The sequence below is a fragment of the Leuciscus leuciscus genome (assembly GCF_965113295.1).
Source record: "Leuciscus leuciscus genome assembly, chromosome: 7".
NCBI lineage: Eukaryota > Metazoa > Chordata > Actinopteri > Cypriniformes > Leuciscidae > Leuciscus > Leuciscus leuciscus.
In genome coordinates, this window is record NC_138731.1 from 45,971,363 (window position 1) to 45,989,074 (window position 17,712).

The 17,712-nt window shown below is 37.5% G+C and overlaps 1 protein-coding gene across 6 annotated transcripts in view; it reads right to left on the reverse strand.

The window, feature by feature from the left end:
* Positions 1 to 17,712, reverse strand: part of LOC309503266 (FERM and PDZ domain-containing protein 4-like) — a 95,688-nt gene that overhangs the window by 58,670 nt on the left and 19,306 nt on the right. Inside the window, exon 1 of one of the 6 annotated variants that reach the window (XM_082175979.1) lies at positions 13,160 to 13,429. The exons of the other annotated variants lie outside the window; for them this stretch is intronic. Within the exon in view, the coding sequence (XP_082032105.1) occupies positions 13,160 to 13,188 (29 nt within the window). The 5' untranslated portion in view covers positions 13,189 to 13,429. Of the gene's footprint in view, positions 1 to 13,159; positions 13,430 to 17,712 lie in introns of those variants that run through there. 6 annotated transcript variants of the gene reach the window in all.

Sequence of the window (17,712 nt, forward strand, 5' to 3'; positions counted from 1 at the left end):
ATAAACTTAGAATTCTGAAAAAAATACGTTAAAATTGCGAGAAGTAAACTTAGAATTCCAAGAAAAGTCACAATTGTGAGACATAAACTTAGAATTCCAAATAAAATAAGTTAAAATTGCGAGAAGTAAACTTAGAATTCCAAGAAAAGTCCGAATTACAAGACGTAAACTTAGAATTCTGAACAAAATAAGTTAAAATTGCGAGACGTAAACTTAGAATTCCGAACAAAATAAGTTAAAATTGCGAGACGTAAACTTAGAATTCCGAACAAAATAAGTTAAAATTACGAGACGTAAACTTAGAATTCCAAGAAAAGACCGAATTGCAAGACGTAAACTTAGAATTACGAACAAAATAAGTTGAAATTGTGAGACGTAAACTTAGAATTCCGAGCAAAATAAGTGAAAACAGTCAAATTGGTTTTAAGTAAATTTAGAATTATGTGAAAAAAGTCAAAATTGCGAGACGTAAACTTAGAATTCCAGTCCAGTCGAGTACATTTTGTCGTTACTCTATATAGCATGTATACACTGAAATGAGATGCTGTTTCTTCAGGATCATGATGCAACAACATTACACAAGACTACATTTCCCAACAAAATGGGTTAAAATTATGAGGATAAGTACTCTTAGAATTCCAAGAAAAACTGTCAGAATGTCACAAATATGGATTTAAACTCGCAAGTTTTGATCCTGTGGCGGAAACAAGCTTCCATACACGTCCCATAACTACAACACTGGCCTCGCAGACAATGCTTTCAATACTTGCTTTAAGCAGAAAGACGTGCGTGATGCAGAATATACTCAATATATACACAGCACAAATATTAGAACACGATGAAGAGACCGAACACTAGATCCGCATGTAAAGTGATCAGTTTCCTCATAAACAGAATAATTCACTCACAATGTCAAACGCAGAGTCTTCAGAACAGAACGACAGAGCAAGACTCTCTTCCATTTTCCCCGACAGGACCGTCATTAGCGTGTTTAATCATCGACGCCGCTTCTTTAACTCCACTGGATCGGGATTTCTGGGAGTAACCGTACCGGACAGAGAAACACAAGCCCCTCGTGGAGCATTAATAAATCATGTGCTCAACACTAGTGCACTAAGAGTCAGTGTTCAAATACCGTGGATTATTCATGTTTAAAGCTGCGGACGGTATATAATATATACGGCTCAAGAGTTTGGGGTCAACAAATCAAATTCATACTTTTATTATAAAGACATTTATTATGTTACAAAAGATTATATTTCAAATAAATGCTGTTCTTTTGAACTTTCTATTCATCAAAGAATCCTGAAAAATAAAATGTATGACGGTTTCCACAGAAATATGAACTGTTTTCAACACTGATAATAATCATAAATGTTTCTTGATCATCAAATCATCAAATCAAATTCATGTGACACTGAAGACTGGAGTAATGATGCTGAAAATTCAGCTTTGATCACAGGAATAAATTACACTTTACTATATATTCACATAGAAAACAGATGATTTACATTAGAATAATATTTCACTGTTTTACTGTATTTTTGTCATGATTCTATCATGTGGGAAATAAAGAGAGGTAATAATTACATGCAAAGATAACTGAATTGACTTATCCAAAACATAGTTCATAGGTTATTCAATAAATAAAAGTGTATTTATTGTAATCTAAAACTATGAACAATAGATTTTTGGCTGAAATAAAATAAAAATAAATATTAAATGAAAAAATTTAACTTGCTGTAAAATTGCTGTAGAAATGTTGCCTTGGCCATTTTTTATGTTATTATTTTATTTTTAAGTTTAAGTTTAAAATTACTAAAAATAAAGCTAACATATTAAAAAGTTACTAAAATGCATTAATACATGTAAAAATATGAATAACTACTATAATAAACTTAAACGAAGTAGTTTGTGATTATGCAGTAGAAATGCTGCCTTAGCAATTTTATTTTATTATTTTATTTATAAGTTTAAGTTCTAAAATGGCAAAAAAATTTACTGAAATAAATATCAAATTAAAGCTAAAATATTAAAAAGCACCTACAAATGGTTCTTTTACATATAATATTACATATTATTAAATATTAAAATCTAAATTAAACTGAAATACATATAAAATTAAAGCAAAAATATTAAAAAGCACCTAAAAATGGGTATTTTACATATATTACATATTATTAAATGTTAAAATCTAATAATAAATTCTATAATAATAAATCATACTAAAATGACACTGATATGAATATATATATATATATATATTGAGCTTAATAGTCACTATGATATTTAATTTCTGTCCATCCCTATTTCCTCGCTGATGATCATATGAACTTCGCAATCTTACGTTTCGTTCAAGCTTAACGATAATGACAGAAGGAAAGTAATTAATTTTCTAAGCACTGAAATGACTGACATGCAAATGAAGCTGTTAAACTGGGATCCGTTGCCATGGCAGCGGAGTGAGACTGTGAGAGGGCGAATGACAATCAAACTAATATCTCCGTCTAATTAGTGGCCGGACAGTGAGTGCGAATCCCAAAGGAGAACTGTAGGAAACTAAAGCTTTACAAGCATTAAAACTACTGATGAAACTTCATAAATAATAAGCTCTCGTTTATTAACATTAGTGAAAGAATTAACCATCAACGAGCAATATTTCCACAGCATGTATTAAACCTTTGTTAATATTCATGTTAGTTCAGTAATGTTAACACATAAAATGTATTAGTAAATGTTGGGATTAAAGTGTTGCTCATTGTTAGTTAACGAATGAAACCTTGAGTTAAGGTGTTATTATTATGCCATTATGTTTATCTATTTTATATTATAATCTTTTCACAAAATAAAACACCACAAACTGACTCTCTGAATCATTTGGAATTTTCATGATTGATTCATTTCAGCGACTCGATTCATTTGAACGATTCAATTAATCACTCAAATGAATCGATTCACTTAAATGAATCAAACCCATCAAAATGTTAATGTTAATTATATATTACATAACATAATATTATATAATTATGTGGGTTTCAGAAAAAAAATTATTTTCCCACAAGTCCCTCACTAAATGACAAATCTGAAGACATTATTCCACGCAGCTGTTCAAGCCTTGACAATAACAGCATTACACAATGGATAAATGTTTAATATCTCGGACTGCGTCCCGCTGTAATTACTTAATGTTTTTTGTCCGCCCAGTGAAGGACACATTCCAGCACATGAAGTCGATCGCTCATGCATGAGCCGAATCAATAATTCAGTCTGAGAGAGAAGCTCATCATGTTCCCTCAGTCGCGTGTCCATTCCACTCTTCATCTGAACACACACGCTTTAACTGCAGATGTGGGGAAATACTGTGTTATATTAATGTCCAGATCAGGAAACTATCAGCAGAAACACACACAAACTCACAGCTCTTAAAGACACCCTGGAATCAAAATCTTTAAGTATGAATATGTTAGCCTTAAGGTTATGAATAAGAATCATCACATCTTCTGTCCAATCAAATGCTCTCTAGAATCTAAAGCTCCGCCCCCTCTGCTATAAACACCACCTGACCACAGCGACCGCTGACAGACACGCAGCAGTGTGTGTTGGAGTGTGTGTTCGGTTGCTGAAACGCTCCAGTTTTATTCTGTTCTCCAACTGTACGCTGGTTAAGAATGAAATAAATGAATCCTCCACTATTGAATCCAGCGTATCATCAGCGCTCGCTTCCATGTGCTGTCAGTCTGTGATTTATTCTTATTTCTTTTTATTATTTTAATTTCTTCTATGTAAAGCACCTTGAATTGCCATTGTGTATGAAATGTGCTATATAAATAAACTTGCCTTGCCTTGCCTTGTGAGAGAAACTAAACGCTATTGGCTATTTGAAAAGGGGGAGGAGCCATTCAATATGTCCCGCCTTAACTTCCTGTTTCAGTTTAACTTGAAGAAATTATGACAGAAAAATATTACTGTTAGTTATTACCTCTCAAAGAATAATAATAATAATACAAAAAATTATATTTATTAAAGCATTAAGGAATAATTACACATTTTTAAAACTGATTTAATTTAAATAATAAAAAGTAAACCACTAATTAATTCATTTTTTAATGTAAATAAACCATTAAAACAGAAAAATGAAAAGAGAAAACACGAAATATGAAAAAAATGAGAAACTTTGAAAAAAATGAAATAAAACAGATTTATTATTTATCCTGTTGATCTTATTTTGACTGCATTAGTGCAACGGTAGAAACCTCTGCCAGTCGGTATATAACATTTATCCTTTTATTTAAATGTAACACAAAAGGGAAAATATAGTCTATTTAAACTCTGTCTCTCAAACGGGCACTTACAGAACAGAAGGCTTTATTTTATTTAATAACAGCAATTTAGCTGTCGAACCCGTGACCCAATAACAGTGAAATCCCGCACTTTCATTCCTTCTGAACTGCTGATGGCTTACAGTGACTCTTCCAGCAAACCAGTGCGACGCAGAGGCAGATTACAGCCCTGAACACGCCAGCCTGCAGTCGAGATGATGTAACCGCCGCACAGATCCCGAGACATGAGGAGTCCGGGACAGGTGTTCGTGAGAAGCGGAGGATTGGCTGGGGAAGGAGATCGTCTCGCTCCTGTAAATGGGCTGTTGTCAGCTAATATCTCAGACGCTTCACACTGGAGTCTGGAGACTTGTGTGCTCTACTGTAGTGCTAATGATACCGAACCATCAGGGACGATGAGCTCCAGCTTTAGCTCATGAATGCTGTACCTGCCGGCGAACAGCGTCTCTGTAGTGTTTGAGGGCGGGGAGAGTTTGGCTCGTGTTGTTCGTGTCGAGAAGACGCTGTTCTCTGAGATTGATACGGTCAAACCCACTGCATCGTCACTGTTCGTATCACTGAGATCAAGAGCTCAGATTCAGATATGATAATGAGCGTTTGCTTTCTGACCAATCACAACAGACATCTGACCAATCAGAGCAGAGTAGACCAATCAGAGCAGACTGGGTCATCTGACCAATCACAGCAGACTGGGTCGTCTGACCAATCACAGCAGAGTAGACCAATCAGAGCAGACTGGGTCATCTGACCAATCACAGCAGACTGGGTCGTCTGACCAATCACAGCAGACTGGGTCGTCTGACCAATCACAGCAGAGTAGACCAATCACAGCAGACTGGGTCATCTAACCCATCACAGCAGACTGGGTCATCTGACCAATCACAGCAGAGTAGACCAATCAGAGCAGACTGGGTCATCTGACCAATCACAGCAGAGTAGACCAATCACAGCAGACTGGGTCGTCTGACCAATCACAGCAGACTGGGTCATCTGACCAATCACAGCAGACTGGGTCATCTAACCAGTCAGAGCAGACTGGGTCATCTGACCAATCACAGCAGAGTAGACCAATCACAGCAGACTGGGTCGTCTGACCAATCACAGCAGACTGGGTCATCTAACCAATCACAGCAGACTGGGTCATCTAACCAGTCAGAGCAGACTGGGTCATCTGACCAATCACAGCAGAGTAGATCAATCACAGCAGACTGGGTCGTCTGACCAATCACAGCAGACTGGGTCATCTAACCAATCACAGCAGACTGGGTCATCTAACCAATCACAGCAGACTGGGTCGTCTGACCAATCACAGCAGACTGGGTCATTTAACCAATCACAGCAGACTGGGTCATCTAACCAATCACAGTAGACTGGGTCATCTAACCAATCACAGCAGACTGGGTCATCTAACCAATCACAGCAGACTGGGTCATCTAACCAATCAGAGCAGACTGGGTCATTTAACCAATCACAGCAGACTGGGTCGTCTGACCAATCACAGCAGACTGGGTCATCTGACCAATCACAGCAGACTGGGTCATCTAACCAATCACAGCAGACTGGGTCATCTAACCAATCACAGCAGACTGGGTCGTCTGACCAATCACAGCAGACTGGGTCATCTGACCAATCAGAGCAGACTGGGTCATCTAACCAATCACAGTAGACTGGGTCATCTAACCAATCACAGCAGACTGGGTCATCTGACCAATCACAGCAGACTGGGTCATCTAACCAATCACAGCAGACTGGGTCATCTAACCAATCACAGCAGACTGGGTCGTCTGACCAATCACAGCAGACTGGGTCATCTGACCAATCAGAGCAGACTGGGTCATCTAACCAATCACAGTAGACTGGGTCATCTAACCAATCACAGCAGACTGGGTCATCTAACCAATCACAGCAGACTGGGTCATCTAACCAATCAGAGCAGACTGGGTCATTTAACCAATCACAGCAGACTGGGTCGTCTGACCAATCACAGCAGACTGGGTCATCTGACCAATCACAGCAGACTGGGTCATTTAACCAATCACAGCAGACTGGGTCGTCTGACCAATCACAGCAGACTGGGTCATCTGACCAATCACAGCAGACTGGGTCATCTGACCAATCAGAGCAGACTGGGTCATCTGACCAATCACAGCAGACTGGGTCATCTGACCAATCACAGCAGACTGGGTCATTTAACCAATCACAGCAGACTGGGTCGTCTGACCAATCAAAGCAGACTGGGTCATCTGACCAATCACAGCAGACTGGGTCATCTGACCAATCAGAGCAGACTGGGTCATCTGACCAATCACAGCAGACTGGGTCATCTGACCAATCACAGCAGACTGGGTCATCTGACCAATCACAGCAGACTGGGTCATCTGACCAATCACAGCAGACTGGGTCATCTGACCAATCAGAGCAGACTGGGTCATCTGACCAATCACAGCAGACTGGGTCATCTGACCAATCACAGCAGAGCAGCTCTCAGAGAGGCGGGGTTTAGAGAGGCTGAATCTTCGATGGAAGTGTTTCAGACACTGAGAGACACAGCTGAAGCTACACTGGAGATTATGAGGACAGTAAAGTGTTTTTGACCTTGGATGAGTGTAAAATATCATAATAGTGCACTTTAAATAAACACTGCAATCCTGCACTATAATGAACACAGTAATATAAGTGGCTTCTCCAGTAAATGTCTCTTGATTTAAGAATGTTCAGAAACACTGAGTAAGTGTGGCGTCTTTATATCCATCAGTAATGGAGGCTCTTCACACTGATCCTGACAGGCCGTCATTAAAGCGCAACAGCAACACTGAATCCGCCCTGTTATTCCCGAATCCCGAGCATCATCGGTGCAGCTGGGAAACACCACTGCTAATGACAGGGTAATAACACACACACACACACACACACACACACACACACACAGCTGCTAATGAGCGTTTCACACACACATATGACACCGGAACTGAAGCCTGAGGCCAGAGCTGCTCATAACAACACAAACAGGAAATACAGACGCTCCCATTCCTTCTGAAATTACCATAACTACACTTTGCTGTCATTTACGCATCCTCATGTTTCAAACCTGTATGATTTTTGTACAAAATATACATATATTTTGAATTTTTTGGGGGTGATTTTTGTTTTCATAAAATTATAATTTGGACACCTAAAGTTTTTACTAAAACACCAAATCTGAAATTAAAGTTTTAATTTTGCCAAAAAAACAAATATAAAGTTTATTGGTGACACTTTACAATAAAGGTCTATTAGTTAACAACGCATTATTAATATGAACTAACAATGAGCAATACATTCGTTACAGTATTTATTCATCTTTGTTTCTAGTTATTAATAATAATAATATAACTGTTCATTGTTAGTTCATGTTAGTCCATTAAATAAAATTAACAAATACAACTTTTGATTTTAATTATGTATTAGTAAATGCTGAAAATTCAGCTTTGATCACGGGAATAAATTACACAAAGAAAACAGCATTTTTAAATTGTAATAATATTTTAACATTTTTACAGTATTTTTTATCAAATAAATTCAGCTTTGATCACAGGAATAAATTACACTTTACTATATAATCACATAGAAAACAGCATTTTTACATTGTAATAATATTTTACCATTTTTTACTGTATTTTTGATGAAATAAATGCAGCTTTTGTGAGGCTCTTTCAGAAACATTAACACATCTTACCGACCCCAACAAAGTTGCAGTTACTGTTTCTCGTTTTTGAAAGAAACAGAAAAGGTGATTTTAAATGTATTTCAGTGAAACTAAAGCCACATTTGTTTCCCCCTTCCATAAAGTAGTACATCTTGCATTAAGGATTGTAAACACCGTAATACTGAAGTGCAAAAGCTATCTTCACTTCTATTCCAGGACACATCGCATAAAAAAGAGAGTACAAAATATGAGAACTTTTGAAATGTAGTGTATATGCCGAAGAGCAATTCATAATGCAACACAACTTGAAAAGCTTCAGCCGAGGCTCTGCGTCTGTTTAGAGTGCTTGTAATGTTGAGGTGAGGAATATTTCAAATCTGAGCGCTTCTACCAGAAGTTTGTGGCGTTTGAGCTCATGAATATTCTGCATGTGCACCTCTCTCTCTGTCTGGCACACCCTGTCCTTCTGTGTGAACAATGAAGGAGTGTAAAGAGCAGTCGCATGGAAACACAACACGCCGCAGAAGAGCATGCATGCAGTAATAACTGACCCTTCCAAACCTGAGCTTTAGATTCTCCTGAAACCTGGCAAGAATGTGTTTAGGTCACCAAAACCAACAGACAAAATGCATAGTTATAATTCGCATTGCATTACATATTCTCATGCACATTTTCTCCCCTAATTCTCCTTATTTTCATGCATTTGGGAATTTTTCTATCAGTTTTTTTGCAATGATCATTAATCTCTGTGTTGATTCTCTATATTGTCATTTTAATTGTGCTAAAAATAGGCTTCAGTTTTGAGCTAAATGTAGTCATATTTTTCATTTTATTTAATTTTTTCAGTGTAGAATGTGGTTCTTTGAGATTTTCATGCGGAATATTTGTACAGCGCTGTAAAGCACAAAAAAAGGTGATGCAATTGCTAATTTTCATTTGCACAAATCTCACAGAGAATAAAAGAAAGCATTTGCACTGATGAAACTGATAAATGCCATTATAATTGCAGTCATGATTGTCATTGTTTGAGGCCGGAGGAAAATAAAGCCGTTTGAATGGCATTAATATCTGAGATCTGAGATCATCGCTGCCCTCATCAGACCTTCACTGAAACTACAAGAGCTTCACACAAACACAAGCTTTAGTGAGCTGAGGACGACACTCTTTTCAGAAACATCATCATTCTCACCCAAAATCTTACAAACGTAGTGTATTTAACAAAAAACATTTTGTTACATTAAAATGAAAACTAAATAAAAAAAATAAAAAAAATAAAAAAAATCTATAATAGTATCTCAGTTCAACTAAAATAACACTGGTTCATATAGTGATGATCCTCTAAAAATGAAAGAAAGAAAAAAACGCCATGAAAGCATCATAATTCATTCTTAAGTCAATACAATATCTTTGGCAAGATTATCAGTGAATAATGACTAAAACATGAGGATGACAAAACTCTAATTTTTGGATGAACTTCAAATCAATTCATCGATTTATTGTCACTTAATCAACACAAAATAGATTTGAATTGTTTTTATAAATATAAATAGATTCTGTTTTACAGCGTAGAAGCTCGGCTTTACACTGAATTGAATACGCCCATCACTAAACAAGTGATTTTAATTTGCTGACATATTATAGCAGGAAAGAATAACTGCTTTACGTGAAAATATGATCTGTAAAATCATAGTGCATAACAGATAGACGTGTGTCTTCTCTGGTCGAATGAACATTAAAGCGTAATAGATGTGGCGATCACGGAGCGACACTGACTCGCTGCTCCGCTAAAGCAACAGCACTTTCTTCTCTTCAGTAAAATCACTAGTTTATGGTTTTTCATGATCCTCGGTCGAGTTCATAATCAGATATCCTTCATAATCCTCAGTGCATTTCTGACATCCGTTCAAGGCCGTTTCTCCTCACGGAAACAGGATTCATGCGCACTTTAATTATTTTAGGCATCATCTTTCCAGCGAGTTCTCTCCAGCAGCGAAGAGATGCATGAATTAAAGATGATGCTTTCATAACTCTCCAAAGTGCTTCTTTTCATACACTGTCTTATAAATAAGATGAAGCGCTCTTTCACCTTCAGCCTATCCTTTCAAAGTCCAAGTATTCACAGCGTGCACTCGTCTCTCTTTTACACGGCGTCTTACAATCAAGCATTCGCCCTTGGCTGACATTTGATCAACTTTATTCATTTAGATCATTATGTTCATTTAATCCCTCAAGTCCGATATTTTCCTTATGCAAGAGCTATTGTTTTCAGGAGATTAAGAATGCGGCAGATTACGCTTTATAAAGCTTCAAAAAGATCACATGATGACTAACATTACAAGACATTTCTGTCATTATTCAACCGTAACATGTTCCAGACGTTCATGATTCAGATTCAGAACACGAGCACTAATTCATAGAGACCATAAATGACAAAACAGAGACCGACATTTCTCTTTCATACGTATGACAGCTCTATTCCTAGCTTGGAAATAAAGCTTCACAATTAATCCAAATACAACCAAAATCATGATGCTGCAAAATAAATTAATATTGAATTTTTCTTAAATACACATTTTTTATACAATTTTTAATAAAATAAAAATCATAATTATTATTGTTGTTAATAATAATAAAATATTATTGCTATTTATAAAAAAAATTATAATAATAATCAAATAATAATAATTATTGTTAATAATAATACAAATAAAAATAAATTGTAATTTTTTTATATTGTTCATAATAATAATAATAATATTTTTGTTAAGTGCACATTTTTTATTTTATTTTAATAACAATAATTAGCCTACTACTAATAAAAAAATATTATTATAATTATTATTATTCATAATAATAATAATACAAAGAATTATTTTTATATATAAAAATGGGGGGGAATCCCAATGACTTTTTCCCCAAATCCTGCAGCCCTACAGGATTTGTACATGTGAATGTTTTCCATGAACAACACTAGACCCTGTATGGCAGCTTTTAGGAGTCATGATCTAGAAGTATGAAGTCAGGAAGTGTCAGTATTTCTCATCTCATGTTAAGGAAGAGAAATAACATCATGTGGGTTTGGTGAGTAAATCATGAAGGAGTTCATCTGTGCAGATGCTGGTCATTAAGACAATCTCGAGAGAGCTTTGCACAATTTGAACATTTTGTAAAACGTTTCAACATCGACATAAAATATTTCTCATTCCAAGCATCACAAAACACTTCCCAACAGCACTGGGAACACTGGGAACAGCACAGGGAACAGCACTGGGAATAGCACTGGGCATAACACTGGGAACAGTGGAATAGCACTGGGCATAACACTGGGAACAGCACTGGGAACAGTACTGGGAAAACTGGGAACAGCACAGGGAACACTGGGAACAGCACAGGGAACAGCACTGGGAATAGCACTGGGCATAACACTGGGAACAGCGGAATAGCACTTGGCATAACACTGGGAACAGCACTGGGAACAGTACTGGGAAAACTGGGAACAACACTGGGAGCAGCACTGGGAACAACACTGGTAATAGCACTGGGAAGTACACTGGGAACAGCACTGGGAACACTGGGAGCAGCACTGGGAAGTACACTGGGAACAGCACTGGGAAGTACACTGGGAACAGCACTGGGAACACTGGGAACAGCACAGGGAACAGCACTGGGAATAGCACTTGGCATAACACTGGGAACAGCGGAATAGCACTTGGCATAACACTGGGAACAGCACTGGGAACAGTACTGGGAAAACTGGGAACAACACTGGGAGCAGCACTGGGAACAACACTGGGAACAGCACTGGGAACAGCACTGGGAAGTACACTGGGAGCAGCACTGGGAAGTACACTGGGAACAGCACTGGGAACAACACTGGGAACAGCACTGGGAAGTACACTGGGAACAGCACTGGGAACAGTCCTGAAGGCCTCGATCCTCCCATTCACACAGAACAAAGCCGTTCTCTCCTGCATAAAGCTGCCAGATGAAATAAAGAGCTGTTCTATAGATGTATAATCTGGATGATTATTGTGCAGAATAAACGCTGGACGAGGCGACGACGCCGCTGGGACCCAGAGGCCAATCCTTTAGGAGGATTAGCCGGGATAAAATCAAGAAAAATCAAACAAGCCAAATAGGTTCTAGAGTTTAGAGTCACAGGGATGAAATGAGCTTAGCGTCCGGCTTATATATGAGGGACACGAATTAAATCACCAGCACCATCCTCCAGTGATCAACATATATGAGTTTATTAATATATGCAGAATAGGGTGGTTATATCATCATAAATAATACAGCAACAGGCCAAAAGATTTAGCTACATAAATCAATGCTTAATTTATACAATAAATTACATGCATATACTGTATATGTGTGTGTGTGTGTGTGTGTGTGTGTGTGTGTGTGTTATATATATATATATATATATATATATAGTTGCAAGATGTCTTAAATGTCTCAGTAAAATGAAGTGAGTAGCAGTACATCAGTACATCAGTACATCAGTATATCAGTATATCAGTATATCAGTATCATATGTCCACAGTTTGACATGTTTTGTGATATAGGGGCTATTCTTTTTTATCACTTTATTATTGATTTGCACAATAGGCATGTGTGTCTCATCAATATAGTTTGATACCAAATCTACATAGACACTGGATAATGCACACATTTCTGATTTAAAATCCATAAATCCTGTAAATCTCTAAATGCAGAATTTTAACATGTGTGTGTGTGCGTGTGTGCGTGTGTGTGTGTGTGTGTGTGTGTGTGTGTGTGTGTGTAAATAGGCTATAATATATATATCTGGTTATGGATATCGGTTATTGACAACCCTATATCGGTCGACAACTAAGAGGTGATTCGCTGTCTCTAAAGGTTCCCTATGTGATTGTCATCCTCGTATTGAGAGGCAGAAGCTCAAGCTCTCATAATAAGTGATATTCTGATATTTTAAGGCATCAGGACTGAATGAATGAGAAGATGCGACAGATGCGTGACATCATCATCATCATCTTCACTTCTGCATATTCATCATCCAGTCAAACACGCGATTAAAACACAGGTCAATGCCATGATATGATAATAATAATGATGTAAAGCCCGTGTTCGCGCGTGCCTGCAGACTCACCTCCTCACGAAACTGAACACGTCCATCATGACATGGATCCGAACTCACTCCGATTTCATCCTCGAGCGTGTCGGTGGAAATGTTTTAGAAATGAGCGATTGATAGCAGGTCCTGTGGGATGATCTTCATCTTCTTCTTCTCCTGCATGACTGAAACACGATCCGCTTTTCCCACAGATTACATCCTTCACATCTCCTGACGCTCCCGGACAACTTTAGTTAATTCCCCATCGCGGTGGAAACGGTGCGCGAGGTGATGAAGAAGCGTGTGAAACAGAGCGGTTCTGGAGCACGAAGATCTCAGCTGATGGACCTCCATCTAATCTCACATGTCCACGGTTCATGAATACATGCTCGTGCGCGTGCAGAGGTCGCGTCATCACTAGCGCGAGACTGGGGAGAACCGAGAAGCGCGTGGCCGTTCCGTGAAGAATAGGAGGAGGATAAATGGAGAGAGAGAGAGAGAGAGAGAGAGAGAGAGAGAGAGATGTTTGGGGATGATGAACAGAAACACACACCTGTGTGAGCGCGCGTTATGTTTGAGCGTGTCAAGTTTTTTGTTGTTGGGTTTTTTTTCATAATAATTCAGTACAAAAAGAAATAATACAGAACATTGAACAGGAACACGTGGGGATACAGAGAAAAGGAAAAAGCAATAATAAAAAGAAAACATAAAACTTGTTCTATAATACCGGGTGTTTTCGAGAGCGCGAGCGTTAAAAAGAGAGTGCGCCAGAAATGGGCTTAACCAATGGCGTGGGTGTGGGGGCGGGGCTATCCGTGAGTGTGACCAATAGCAGGCGAGAGGAGTGTGTTCGTGGGAAACCTTTTTGAAAACAATGTGCGTTCACGCTACTCAGACTTGTTAAATCGTTCGCGTCCTCATAGAACTCATAATCACAACATGTAAACTCGGAATGTTCCGACAGATCTGATCTGTACCAGATTCGGTTTGACAATAGTGTTGCCATAAAAACAAATAAGTCCAGGACGTGAACAGAACGTCACGTGTTGTCATGTTTCTGCAGTATTTTTAAATGTATGTACATTTACAACACTATATTTCTGCTATATTACCATGGCATCAAATAATAATAATAATAATAATAAATAGTAAATGCTTCGTGGAAACACTAATGTTGATTTTTTTTCTTTCGCTATTTGAGCAAATGGAAACACTAAAGTAGTTTCCCATTCACTAATGTGTGTGTCTATTATATTGCGGTTCTTCCAATTCCAATTTATTTATAAAGCACATAATAATAATACAACAATGTTGACCATAGTGCTACACAAACAATAAAATATTAACACAAATAACTGTAATTTGCCACTCTGTAAAGCACAGTAACACTACATTGTGTTTTTCTTGTCTTGTCAGAAGAACTGTTGATTTCTCTTATAAATGAGGCCGTTTTGGGGAAAATGCTTGACTCGCTGAATTGGCTAAACCCAACCGAAAGTGTTTTTGTAGCATTTATACTTTATCGTCAGACTAAATCTGAATTTTTTCTTGCATTATTTCACAATTATTCAACAAACCATTAAACTAATTGACATTACACAGAGATTGAACTGAAGAGCATGGACAGGTCGCCTCACATCACTATGACGATCAGTGTGTAAGACAGAACCAGAGAGTCATCGAGGAAACGTTACATCATAACACAATGTGTCACAGAGCAACAGTTGAATACTAAGATCCCAGTGTGGGTTTGGAAAATCACTCAAAGTGTGCAGTGAGGGAAAGCTTCATTTCCACTTGCAGAACTAATGCGGAAAATATTTGATATTTTGTAAATATTTTAAATAAGAGTGAAGAACAAAACACTAAACCTATGTGGCAAAAAATGCAAACTACAAAAAAAAAAAAAAAAAATGCAAACATTGACTACAACATAATCAGTTATTAATATTTGGTCAGTTCTCTCTTAATTTTTTGCATGCATTCATAATTTCTTTGCCTGGATAAAAATGTTTCATAGCGTTATTATCACTCATAAAACAATCGACTCCAAGCACAACTACGCAATATGACTACAAAATCTATAATAATATTTGAATAAAGGGTGAAGATGTGAATTCTACTTTACATGCAAAACTACTTTTTGCTTCTTTGTGATATTTAGCGAATTTCTCATTAACGAAAATGCTTGAGTAAATACATTCAGTTATAATATATTTATAATAATAGTCTTTGAAGTCAGTGCGAGGATAAATAAACTAAATAAAAAATAAACAGTAACTAAGTCACACGTCACTCCAGTCAGGCTTTGCATATATTCATATATTCTATCTCTACCTAAAGCTTAAATGAATCTGACAGAAATGAGAGAAACAGTGCCGTTAAAAACTCTCTGCATGTGCAAAACATGCTTTTATGTGCATGAAATAATGCATGAGATGCACAACATGGTGCGTCTGTTCATGATGGGAAACACACACAGCACATTCCACTAGAAGAGCAAGTTATAAAACCTGTCAAGAACATGTTCATATTTCACTCTGAAATAATAAAACTTCTTGCCTATTTAAAGGACCATTAAGCAGCAAACTGGCCCTAAATTCTCAACACCATAATGGAAAAATATGATAATAATAATTAAAAAAACATGTCAATGTCAAAACTGTTTTAAATATATACATTTTCAAGCACAGACGTGTTCAGAAGTGATATCCAGTGTAGAAAAATTCACATCTTCACCCTTTATTCAAATATTATTATAGATTTTGTAGAGATATCGTGTAGTTATGCTTGGAGTCGATTGTTTTATTAGTGATGATAACGCAGTGAAAGGCAAAGAAGGCAAAGAAGTAATGAACACATGCAAAAACAAGAGAATCAACCAAATATTAATGGTTTAATCAAACTTGTATTATAATGCATGTGCACCACTGGACAGATGATGTCTGGATGCCACACCATCACAAGCGTCTCTCCACATGGGCTTTAATGAAGCATCTGTCCTTCAACACAAGCGTTTCATTAGACTCTGTGAACCGGCTCACATCAGGCGTGATGTTTAATGCTGAATCATTTATTATACACAACCACATCATTACAGTAGTGGGAAACAGGAGAACGTGCCACTATATGTAGGTCACCATAAGCCAGATTTCCAGATTTCCGTCACACTCACACACACACACACACACACACACACACACACACACACACACACACACACACACACACGCGTTTGGGAATAATAAGGTCACGAGACTCTGGACTCTCCTGTAAAGCCAAAAGCTGCTGATTTCATTCATTTAGCAACTCGGACTCCTAAATCCATCCCAGATTAATTCACTGGATGGAATCTGATGTCTAAAGAAACTTCAGTAGAAGATGTGGAGGGAAATCTCTCCGGGGATTCAGGATAGAGTTGAACTTCAGTGTTCAGAGTTCAGTCACTCCTGTATCAGCTGATGAATGAACAGTTTGTAATAGTTTGTGCTTGTATTTGTACTAGACGTCAGATATTTGGAAACTTATACTCATTCTTTTTTTATGAAAAAGTATTGCGGGATTTGTGACATCACCCGCCTCCAGAGCAAGACATCGACCAACAGTTATAGGCCACAGATTTTTCTAGTCGACTAGTATTGTTCATTTAAGCCGTTAGTCGACTAATCGCGCGTTTATATTAATAAGCCATAAATCATAATAATGTGCCTTTAAACATCTGGTCTGAGTCTCTGTCCAGACTTCAGAAGATCCCGGCGTCAGACACAAGCGTATGCTTTATTTTAATGGCGTCCTGGATCATATGTTTGTGCGGAGACACAGTGTACGACAGATGAAGCAGCGACTATTGAATCTGAAGTGAATGAGTGAATGATTTCAGAATGTTTTGTCTGGAAATTACAGTTTTATATGGATAATGTTTTCAGAACTCTTATATGCAATCATAGATGTATAAACATAGATGCCTCATTAGTGCGTGTTTCAATGGGCCGCCATACGTTAGTCGTTGGTCATATCGAACACCAGCTCGTGAACACTCGAGTGCAAGTGGAGCGTCTGCAAACACACTTACACACATGTGCTGTACATCTACATCTGCAGTAGATTTAGAAATCTCATCATCATTTGTTAACAAACAAGTATTCATTACTTCAATGAGCTCATTGTTTCCGCCTTAAATTATTACATTGTTTAAATGAATGCATTTTTAACTCACTGTGATTTCTGAAATACTTTGACATTTCCCTCTGATGTCAGATCTCTGTAAACTGTAATGTTGTGTAAAGCTGCTTTGAAATGATGTGTGTTGTGGAAAGCGCTACACAAATACATTGATTTGAACTCTAGCTCAGCTGATGATGCTGCATCTGGGCATCTATATCTATGAATGCAATGGCGAGTGTGTGTTGATACGGTTTCCTATGCAGTGACGATAGCCAATCATAACAGTGTGTGTTTACTGACACGCCTTAAAAAAGATTATTCCACTTATACATGTTTTTGTTTTTTTTATGTGCAAAAAACTATTAACATTACAAGTGAACCTTAACTAATAATAAAACCGTCATGACCATTTACCCCTTTAAAAT